This window comes from Micrasema longulum, unplaced genomic scaffold (assembly GCF_059751315.1).
Source record: "Micrasema longulum isolate JH-2025_06_02 unplaced genomic scaffold, ASM5975131v1 h1tg000707l, whole genome shotgun sequence".
Classification (NCBI taxonomy): domain Eukaryota; kingdom Metazoa; phylum Arthropoda; class Insecta; order Trichoptera; family Brachycentridae; genus Micrasema; species Micrasema longulum.
In genome coordinates, this window is record NW_028277903.1 from 945,898 (window position 1) to 957,947 (window position 12,050).

Below are 12,050 nucleotides of genomic sequence, written 5' to 3' on the forward strand. Positions count from 1 at the left end.
TGGAACTTTTTGCCACCGTATTGTCGTGTCGCCACAGTGAGCGCACTCTCATATATCTCCATAGCACTTGACACTGTGACAAAAAGTCACTGACCCTTTGTCACAATCAGCGGGGGCTCTAAGAGCCAAACGCCACCAAGGTAACTAAGTTGCAAAATTGCGTACATCCGAATCATTTGCTTTTTACTGTGTGATTTTATATCATAATATCCATATAAAAACATTTAAAAAATATGCAGAGTCATCTGCAGGCGATTACTAGTACTTAATTTAACTCGGAAGAGTCTTAAATACATAAAATAAAGTAATATGCTAATTAAAAATACTTAACTTCAATATCAATACATAGATGGCGCTCCAACTCGCTTGTGAATGGTTTCTCATTTAATAACATATATACAAAAATCAAAAATGTTACCTGTGTGGATATTCGCTAATAAGCGGAATGGGGAATGTTGTAGTACTTAAAGTGGCCACTTAACCCAGCCAATGACAGGTTATAAGCCCTGTAAACGCTCGAATATCCATAATCTTGAATTTGAAAAAAATCTACCTCATCTCTGTAGGGATATAAATAAAAATATTTAAAAAATATGTTAAAACCTTAATTTTTAACCACAACATTATAATAATAATTATTCATAATATTTTCTTCCTTTCACTAACTCTTTTAGCTTGCATTGTCCATAGTCCAAACAAGCAAAACAAATATATATTATATTACAATATTTGAGTTTGTCCAAATGTTCGTAGACAAAAGACTATATTACACCCCCTCGGGAGTCATTAAGGTTAACAAATTACAATGACAGGTCATAAGCCCTGTAAATGCCTAGACTTCCATATTCCCTTATTTAAGGTATTCTCCATCCCTGTTGTAATTTGTTAATATATTATATTGTTATGACGAGTCCTCGGCACGGGTAACCCCACCCCAGTGAGGTCACATTATTTTTATTATATTATTGTTTATAATGAGGAAAAAATTAATAAATAAAATAAAAAAAACGTGTGATATAATCCGAAATTCTCAAGACAAAGTCAGGTGTGTGTCTTATATCAGAAGTTTTTCTGGATGTTTCTGAATGCGTTCATTTCTTCCATAGATATTGTGGCATGAGGAGATAGGAGCGTGGCTGGACTACGACATTCACAATGGAAAGAGACGCGATTACTTCTATCCCACGAACGTGGCGCCCCTGTGGACTGGCAGCTACGATCGCAGCAAATTGGAGTACTATGTCAACAGAGTTATGAAGTATCTGGACAACACAAAGGTGACAATTTTGTCAATTAAAAAGTAAAAATATTTCAATAAAATGAATACAGGGGTTGGCACTCGAAGTGCTACCATTTAAACATTTTGTAATTTTGTCAATTTAGATTTTAAATTAAAAACTTCAGTATACCGTAAAAACTTTTTAAAAGCTTGCCTCTGGTAAGCTTTCATATATCCTAAAATCTCCGAAGTATTCACATTACTTAAAGAAGAAACTTTTTGATGCTTGTGTTCTCCCTGTACTGACATATGGCTGTGAAACTTTTGTGTTCACGAAAAAAAAATACACAAATTATCAGTGACACAGAGAGCCATGGAAAGGAGAATGCTGGGTATTTCGTTGAGCGACAGAAAAACCAATACATGGATTAGAGCGAGAACAAAGGTCACCGATGTGGTCCATAGGGCTGCCAACCAGAAATGGAGCTGGGCTGGTCATATTGCCAGAACTACAGACTCTAGATGGACCTAAAAAGTCCTGGAATGGCGATTGAATATTTCATAGTCCCTAGACTGGTACCTGAAGCGTAAGACTGATCATCTTACCTTCATGTAACAATTTTTTAAATTTTTTTTTTATTAAATTGAAAACATATTATACATAATTATATACAATATTCCCAAGGAGTTTTTTAAAAAAAAACTCATTTAGGGACATACAGATAACAAATTTATTTGAAGACGTTTTTACATTTTAAACTATAATATTATTTACAAAAGCAGAAAAATTAAAATTATGATATACTACAAATTAAAAAGGGTATGAAAAATACTTGAAAATAACAAAATAAACAGAATACTAGGCATGGAAATAAATTCAAAATAATGTTTACATTATGCAATCTGGGAAAGAAAATTGAAAAAGTTTAAAAACTACATGTATGTATATATACATACTGAACTAGTACAAAATAAAATCATTTTTTTTAATTAACAAAATATACGCAAACAAAAATGATCAAGATACACTGCAATTGGTGTACATATGCAGTGCCTTATGCACCATCAGGTGCAAAAAGGGAATGATGATGAATTTAAATAGTAAATATATGTTTTTTGTCTAGATAAATTTCAAGACACAATGCTAATACACGAGTATCAGATTTCATATAATTTCTGATCAAACTGTAATATTTCATTGTTCCTAGACTCGCATCTGAAGCGTAAGAGTGATCACCCTATCTTCACGTAGCAGGCGATCCAAGTGCGCTGCATTTTTTTACCAATGCAATGATCTATGCACCACCGTGTGCGAAATGGGGAGTCACGAAGATAATGATTAAAAGCCCATATCAATTGAAATATCTATTTCCAGATAGACAACTATGCTGGCGGTCTCCCTACCACGTTAGAGCACTCGGGAGAGCAGTGGGACTATCCTAACGCCTGGCCCCCGCTGCAGCACATAGTCATCTCCGGTCTGCGCCAGGTGGGGCAACCCTCAGCCGCGCGGCTGGCCGAGGAGTGGGCGGGGCGCTGGGTGCGCTCCAACTTTATCGCCTGGAAGGAGGCCTCCGCCATGTTTGAGAAGGTTAGTATTATCAAATATTTATTTATTTTACTTTTTGTACATAGTGTTATTTGTATTTATATCACTACAGAGATGGGTAGAATTTTTGTTTCAAGATTATGGATATTCGAGCGTTTACAGGGCTTATGACCTGTCATAGGTTGGGTTCAAGTGGCCACTTTTATGTAGATACTACAACATTCCCCATTCCGCTTATTAGCGAATATCCATATCGGTGACATTTTTGGTTTTTGTATATATGTCATGAAACAAGGAAAGCTTTCGCTAGCGCGTTGGAGCGCCATCTATGTATTGATATTGAAGTTAAGTATTTTAATTAGCAGATTACTTTATTTTATGTAGTTAAGACTCTTTCGAGTTAAATTAAGTACTAGTAATCGCCTGCAGATACTCCCCCTTGGGAGAAATCCAGATTTGTGTATGTAGAAATACACGTACCAAAATAATGTTGAATAAAATAATAGTTTATAACACGTCTGGTTATATTTCAAAGATATTTTATTATACAGTGTACTTTTCAATGATACACTCTCATATGGTATATTTGTCGTGCATCTGGGGATTTGCCACAAAAAAGTGTGTATCAGAAATACAAGTAATACAGAATAGAGCTATAAGAAACATATACGGCATACCAATGGAAACGCATGTCAAAGACATTTACAAACTTACTGACATTCTCCCATTTTTGGTCATACCGTATCATGAGATTACAAAAACGGTGCTTCAAGGTGTGAATAAAGACTCTCTGACTAATATTGGCTATACCTTTAATCGTGACGTCCATCAGTATATATTCACGTACCTGGATCACGCACGACAAGGTATGGTCTAAGGTCTCTGCTATACCTTGCTTGTAGCGAGTACAACAGGCTACCGGAGTCCTATAGAACGTCAATAAATAACTGTATTCATTTAAAAAATTACTACTTGAGGAGGTACGTGGAGGGTGAAATTTAGTTTTAAGTTATTTTTTCCCTTAAATATTTATTTCTTGCAATATGTAAATATAACAATTTTATTTTTAATTTTTATTATGGATTGTTTAAAGGATGGCAAGCGGATGTATGATTTGTATCATATATTAATGTATGATTTGTATCATATAAATTTATTGATTCATGACTTAACATACAGTACAAGCACTAGGAAATTAACTTAATACAATATCGTTGATTACGCGGGTTGACAAGCACTGATTTTACAGATTGAGAGGCAGCGGAATTGTTGTTCACAACAGGGGGTGATTTCGGGTTCCGGGTGGCCAGTGTGTGCCTCGGACAACCGAACTAGCTCTTCCTAGGAAGACATCATATTACTAGTAAAATTATGTCTCGCACCGTATTCAGAAGTTAGCAAAAGGGCCGAACGAACAGCTAGCATTCGTACTTCACTGAGTAGGTACTCGGATGCTAACTCTGAATTGCTTGATAAGTTAGAACGATTGCAGAATATTTGTATTTGTTATATCTTTAATCTTCGCAAATTTGACCACATAACCGAGTATCGCACGCAACTACACTGGCTCAGTATCAGGCATAGAAGAAACATTCACATTCTATCACTTCTTCACAATATTTTAAATAATCCCACTTCGCCTGTTTATCTGAGAGAGCTCATCCAACCTCTTTCACAACACGGACTATCTCTTCGTTCTAGTAACGAGAGAACCCTTTCAATACCTTGTCATCGCTCTAATTTTTTTGCCTCCTCTTTCACAGTAGTAGCCGCTCGATTGTGGAATAATCTACCCACTAATGTTAGAGACCTTCTTTATTTACATTTAAGTCAAGATTGAAATGTCACTATCTAAATATTTAAATTGTTCCTTTATCCTTCTTCTTTCCTTCCCATCCCCTCTCCTCTCTTCATAGTAAAGTGTTATTTTTTTTTATACAGATATTTATTTTTGTTAATCTTTGCTTTTAATTTTTCTATAAAATTGTAAGATTCAATATGTCCATGTATTTATAATTTTCTCAAACTGAACGGTTTGGGTAGGTAGGGAGAAATTGTCTTAAGGCAATATGCCCGCCCTTATATGTATATTTATTGTATATGTATATAAAGTGTAAAATAAATAAATAAATACTCGGGATCAATTACTAGGATCTCGATTAATCAAATTATGTGTCTGACCAAAGAACCCGGAGGTGCCAAACAAGGCAAGCAACTAGGTAAGCAAGGGTCGACAGTATAATATGACTGTACGGGATGAGAGCCAGGGCGTAGCCTAGTACCAAAGAGTTCCAGAAAAGGAAAGCAAGCTGGTTGCGGAGAGCCCTGAGTGGGTGTCCTTACCAAAAAGTACCAAGAAGTTAGGTAAGCAGAAAGGTTAGAGGACGACCCGGAATACTCTGACTTCTGGGGCTAGAAATCCGCCTTATAAAGGCCAAAATCGAGGGGGGATGAGAAATTTAGGGGTCTCGCGGGGCCTGAGGTCAGCGCGGGTGGCTGGAGGGCATCGCATTTAATGCGGCCGAATATGCAAAACCATATGTTAGAGGAGTTGTTTATACGTAACTATCTCGTGAGAAAAGGATAACAATATGCGAAATAATGTACAGGGAAAAAGCGGGTGCTATAAGTTTTATTTTTATAATTCAAGTTACAGAACGTGCTCAATAGAAAAAAAAGATTAAAAAGCTAAAGATATTTAAAAGTAGAAATAAACGTATTTGTTTATAAATTACCTTAAATCAAAACTATTACTCAATGGGAAAAAGGAAAAAAGAGGAAAAAGGAAAGGAGGAGAGATTAAGGAAGAGAAAGGAGATGTTTCTTCAGACGTGATTTAATCAGAGATAATGTAGTAACATCTTTGATGGTGGATGGGAGATGATTCCACAGTCGAGTATATAACGAATATAACGAAATATATATGATAGATAGGAATGGAATATAGATATGGAATCCTTATTTTGTAAAAGATACCACTAAGCTATCGTCAAGCCTCAGACGGCTTTCGTGTGTGCAGAGACTGGAAACTCTCGGGCTCACAACGCTGCAGTAACGGCGGAAAAGGGGTAACTCGATAGAGACATATAAACTACTCAACTGACACTATAGCTGCTCAAATTTGGATTACATGTTCAAACTAAAACAAGATGCCGTGCTTCTTGCTAGCAGCAAAGAAGACCTACAATTCTTGGTAACAAAAGCCTACTATGCATGCAAGACAAGCGATTTGCTTATGAATTTGATAAATCAAAAGTGATGGTTATTGAAAGGGATGAAAATATAACTAAATCTGAGATCAGTGTGAAGGGAAATATTCTGAATCAGGAAGAAGAATTTTAGTATCTGGGAAGTATATTTACTAGGGATGGAAAGACTGAGCAAGATATTTAAAGGAGGGCGAGTGCCGGGAACAGGGTGAACGGTGCCCTGAAATCTACTTTGCCAAACAAATATTTATTGCAGGAGGCAAACCTAGCAGTTCATAATGGAATTCTAGTGCCAACTCAAATGGATGGGAGCAAAGTATGGAATTGGAAATATAATTATGAAAGTACAAGTAAACGTCGTTTTACGCCGGGATTCCGTTCCGAGAGACACCAACGTAAAATGAACACAAATATAATGGAAGATTTAAGGTTAGGTTCCGTGTCAAAATTCTAGAAACAATCTAACATGTTTACTTATCCTATATATATTCTAAATAAATTACAAATGTATTTAATAAGTCCAGTTTAAATTCGTTTACAAAATAAATAATAATCTCTTGATATAAATAATGTTTTTTTATAATAAATACTAACTCACCAGTTCGTCGGTACTAAATTAAATTCTCACACTTTTTTGAAAAAAGGATCCAATTTCATTTGCTTTGATTGTTGCTTCCTTTCTTGCAGAATCATAGCATAAACTACAAAAATATTTGAATAATCTTTTAATTTTAATAATAATAAAATTAAAATATAATCGTACGTAATAAAATCAACTCGGAAACAATTTTACGCACACAATAGGCTGCTCGCGTACACGGCAATAGAATAAAACAACGTGTAAAAGTGTGTCTGCTATTAGAATCACAGCACTTACTATCGTCTGGTGTCGGCCGAACCGGGGAATCCCACCCCGGCACCAACCGGCGTAATTGAACGTAGCTATGCAGAAAACAGTCAGTCCACAATTTTGAAAAATGATATATTGGTGTTATCGGGTGCAGTAAGGTAAATTATATGTTCTGCTAAAAACAGCCAAACCGCTTGCATACAAAAAACTGCATTGATCACCTTCTGAAAATGGTGTCGTTCACAAAAACGGAATTTCTCAATTTGTAAAAAACACCCACAACACTAGTAAAATCTGACGGTACTTTTAAAAATCATTAAAACTGGTCAAATACATAATTTTTGGTTTGTAATATTTAAAAAAAACTAATGTATTCATTGTTTATTATTTGTCAAAGTCAAAAACATTCCAACTGTTGTGTAGATTTGATTATTCACTTTTTTCATAAAGGTGCTATTATCTCAGTTTCACTTTTCTATGGCTGGCTGCTTTCTGCATAACTACATTCATTTCAAGCCTATTGGTGTGGCCTGATGAAGTTGGCTGTAGTATTGCCCGACGTAAAAAGGCTAAGATAACACCATCTGTCAGGAAACAGTGAGAACGTATTCAAGTTTCTATTATTTTCATGACAAGATTGAAATTGCTTTTAGTACAAACACAATATCAACTGAATGTAGTATTCGCCCTTGAGTTGATTTTCACAAAAATGCCGCTGTATAAATTATCCAACTATATTTCTTGTAGAGTAATAATATTATAGATTTCTGTTCTTCTGTTTCCAGTATGACGCCACGATATCGGGCGGCTATGGCGGCGGGGGCGAATACGAGCTTCAGCTGGGCTTCGGCTGGTCCAACAGCGTGGTGATGGACCTTCTAGCCATGTACGGGGGCTCCCTGACTGCCGTGGACCAGTTCCAGGGCACGGGGGCCCAGGTAGGGCTCGAGAATGCCCCTAGCGAAGCGTCCTGGGAAGGCCCGGCGGAGGCTAATGGCAGAACCGTATCGGCTAGTGCCAGCGGCGTGGTGACAATCATGCTGGCCGCATTGGCGACCCTGACGGCCGGAGCGCTAGGGTGAGGTTGGTACCACCGTCATCTTTTTTATTTTCAACAATATATAATGAGAGAAAGCTGTTCCGGTTTGTTTTTTAAGAATTGACTTATCGCGAGATTGGGGCATCATTGAGGATTTCAAATACCTTTATTCAAAAAAAATTGCATGAAGAATTTTGTCTAAAAAAAATTAGGTTCCTGTTAGATCTGTTGACCGAACAACTGAAAGAAGCTAGTCAATTGGTGTCAAAAAACTCTAGACCGCTTCAACGCAAGAAACATTAAAAATGTAGACAGCATCGTCAGCGGTGATGAATCGTGGATTTACTCATATGAACCAGAAAACAAAAACCAATTGGGTGTTCCAAGGTGAAGAAAACCTGACAAATGTCACATGTTCTCAAAGTGTGTGCTAAAAGATGGTCGCGACATTTGTCTCAAAAGCACGTCATCTAGCAACAATTCCTCTGCTAGATCAAAGAACTATTCCTGCCGATTGGTATCTAACCATTTGTTTGCCGGAAGACATCGCTGAGCTTCGGAAAACCAATCACGAATGACAAATCGTCCCCCACCAAGACAATGTAAGTTTGCATACAGCTCGCAGGACAATTGAATTTTCAAATTGCTAGACCTTCCTCCGCACAGTCCCGACCTAAGTCCCAACGATTTTTTCGCCTTTCTGACAATCAAGAACGGACTGCGTGGTCAAAGGTTCCAGTCGCCAGAAGAAGCAGTCGACGCCTTCAAAAACGCAATTTTGACTGTACCAACAAACGAGTGGAATGACTGCTTCCAGAGTTGGTTCGTGCGCGTATTAATCTTCGTGGAGAACACTTAAAATACTGTTTTATTCCAGCTCTACATGCAAAACTTAGAAGACAACCCTTGTATTACTTGCAAACCCGGAAAAATTCAAAACCTTAAAAAAGCCAGATATGAATTGAAACTTATTCAGAACACAATTGTTTACAATAATTATAATATTGTGTAGCACACTCAAGATAACTTCACACAATACAATTTTAGTAACATCCGCTATGTAGGTCGCTAGGTACTATAATGTGCATACCGCACACTGAAGCTAACTTCACACAATACAATTTTAGTTACTAAAACACACGATATACGGGGGTCCCTAGGTACCATAATGTTAGCACACTGAAGCTAACTTCACACAATACAATTTTAGTTACTAAAACACACGCTATGCGGGGTTCCCTAGGTACCATAATGTTAGCACACTGAAGCTAACTTCACACAATACAATTTTAGTTACTAAAACACACGCTATGCGGGGGTCCCTAGGTACCATAATGTTAGCACACTGAAGCTAACTTCACACAATACAATTTTAGTTACTAAAACACACGCTATGCGGGGGTCCCTAGGTACCATAATGTTAGCACACTGAAGCTAACTTCACACAATACAATTTTAGTTACTAAAACAAACGCTATGCGGGTCGCTAGGTACCATAATGTGTAAACCGCACACTGAAGCTAACTTCACACAATACATTCACTAGGTAGCCATCCACCAAGTAGCCCTAAAAAGGGCTACCTAGTAGTAAAACATCCACTAGGTAGCCCTAAATAGTACATTCCCAATCTTGCGCTACAAATTAGCGTGTGTGATGTTGGGCTTGCGCACATTTTAACTTGTATGATTTCCTATCGCCACTCTTTAGCGTATACCTAAATGTAAAATGTATTTTTTAAAGATTATGTTGCAAGGGAAAATGTAATGTTAACATTGCCGCAATTATGTGTAATATAAATATTTTCTTTGTTTCAGATTTTAAAGACTTGTGTGTTTTGGCGGGACTTTTAAATACCGAATGCTGTGAAGTGAGACGAACTTGCATGCATGACCTTGTTACAGTGCCTTATCTTAGAAAATCTCCATATTTATGCAATACATACATATATCCATTTCATAATACTTTTGAAATATACAGACACTCCTTGAAAATCATATAATGCCCATTTTGACCTAAGCTAGTGAAATATCATCGTTCCGGTGAAAAAATGACTCAACGGCCAATTTTTGTCATTTTTACTCAAAAAAGCCATTAGTTCCAAAATTAATTTCTCCGTTTAGTCACTGTTCAAATATAAGGGTTTGCTAAGTAATTTTAAACACTACTCAATTAAAATTGTCAGTTATTAAACCTTTATTATTCTTAACGCATATTAGCTAAAATTTATTCACTTTTTTCGTCTCTCCTAAAAAATGATCATTTCTCAAATGCGTCATTGTTTTACAGGAACGGTGATTTTTTACATAAAAGTATACTTTAAAGTAAACGTTAAACTTAAAAAAAAGTGACATAATGCAGAGTTTTGTAAAAATCGTTCCTTTCTTTTCCGACACACAAATTTCACAACGTATTATGTACGTTTGGAATTGCTTGAAATGTGTCGTTCTTGTTTTGTGACAAATCGAATTTTTAAAAATAAAAGTAAATCTTTAATAACAGATGATCATATAAAAAATTATGAATAAGTATATTAAATAAAATGAATATAATATTTTTATAGCTGGTTTATTAAATTTTAAGATAAAAAAGATATTATATATTACTTATGTCTGTAATGTACACATGTACACAAAAGCTTCATGTATCATTTATTAATAAATCAGATTCTGTATTATGTCATTTTTACTTTTAGAAACACTTTTCAGTAAATGTTTTTAACTTTGGACTTCTCTACGCCCCGACCAGTAAATTGTGTCATTTAAACATTTGTACCGATTTCACAGGGTGTCTGTATAATTTGTTATATTTGTTATTAACCTAACTCTGTTTATTTTGGACTGTAGTATCGAACGTCCCATAGAAAAGTGTCACAATTCAAAAAGTTTTATGAATTATTTAATCGAAATAATGTATTTATTATTTTACAATGTAGTTAGTGAGATCAAGCGAAAAATATTTATTTATTTACATAAAAATAAAGTATACAAATAAAATATACTATACTAAAAATAAAAACACAAGGGTATGGCAATTTAATGATTTCATTAATCATTAAATAATTTAATAAATATGTAATCGATTGGGTATTTTCTTAAATATGGAATAATTTCGAAAATATATTAAATATTTAAAGCAGATCTTTACAATTCTAATGGTAACACAAACCAGTTTTCATTTATAATTTTTGGGTTTAAAAATGAGTACATAAAAAATGACTCGCAGTCGACGTCACATCATTTTGATGTCACATGTTATACCTGCCGAGTGCGATTCTAACAAATATATCATACAATTATGGCGCGGTTATGTAATACATGCCGTTTTTGTCTCATAGGATGTAAAACGTCCCATAATCCATATTTTAAACCTTCGTAGAAAAATTATCCGAAAAACGTAAAAAGACCCTATTTTTATATATTTATGCACACTCCTTTCAATAAGGTAAATTAAAATAAGAGTTGGAGTTTGTCCAAATGCTTGCAGACTCGCTGGATTTCCTCCCAAGGGAATTATTCATATTTAAATTTATTTCAACAGAGAGGGAAAACCTCCATATTCCCGTCTCAAAAATGTTTTCCCTCTCCGTTGAAATGAATTAAAAATGAGAGTACTGTGATAGTGGTAATTCAAAAATGTCATGCTTGAATTTTTTTATTAAAAAAGTATATATTTTGTAATTGTGACACTTTTATGGGGGAAGTTAAGTCTATATTTTATAATAATAGTTTTCTCTTTTACTATTAATTTATTAGTAATATTAATTACTGTATGGTTTTTCAATGTCTGCATGCTGATTTTTTAGGAAATTTAGATCTTTTTAAGTGTTATTTTCTGTGTAATTTCGCTTTTTTTTCCTTTGAAAATTGCATTTTTTAATGCTTTCTGCAAGTTTTTATCACATGGTTTTTACTATTCTTTTTAAACATTTATTTAACAAGATCATATCATCGGCTTGGTGGTAAAGAGACCCCAAGTGGAAAATGACTCATATCTCTTTTCTAACAATCTTCTTCATAACGTTTTCTTTTGAAATTTTTAGTGTGTATTTATGGTGATGAATATTTTCCATGTGTCCAGTGATAGGTATTCGTTTTAGCTCTGCGTCTCAAAACTTCAATCAAACCTGGCTTGACCCGGGTGGCGTGTCACATCTAGGAATATAAATAATTTATTAAATGAAAGA

At 35.2% G+C, this 12,050-nt stretch overlaps 1 protein-coding gene across 3 annotated transcripts in view; it reads left to right on the forward strand.

Annotated features, from left to right (window-relative positions):
- Positions 1-10,348, forward strand: part of LOC148279537 (trehalase-like) — a 139,455-nt gene extending 129,107 nt beyond the window's left edge. Inside the window, exons 10-13 of one of the 3 annotated variants that reach the window (XM_088229771.1) lie at positions 1,107-1,277; positions 2,595-2,810; positions 7,613-7,910; positions 9,682-10,120. In XM_088229771.1, the coding sequence (XP_088085897.1) occupies positions 1,107-1,277; positions 2,595-2,810; positions 7,613-7,909 (684 nt within the window). In that variant the 3' untranslated portion in view covers position 7,910; positions 9,682-10,120. Of the gene's footprint in view, positions 1-1,106; positions 1,278-2,594; positions 2,811-7,612; positions 7,911-9,681 lie in introns of those variants that run through there. The other 2 variants (XM_088229772.1, XR_015822842.1) reach the window with 2 other exon arrangements.
- The last annotated feature ends 1,702 nt before the right edge of the window (positions 10,349-12,050 follow it).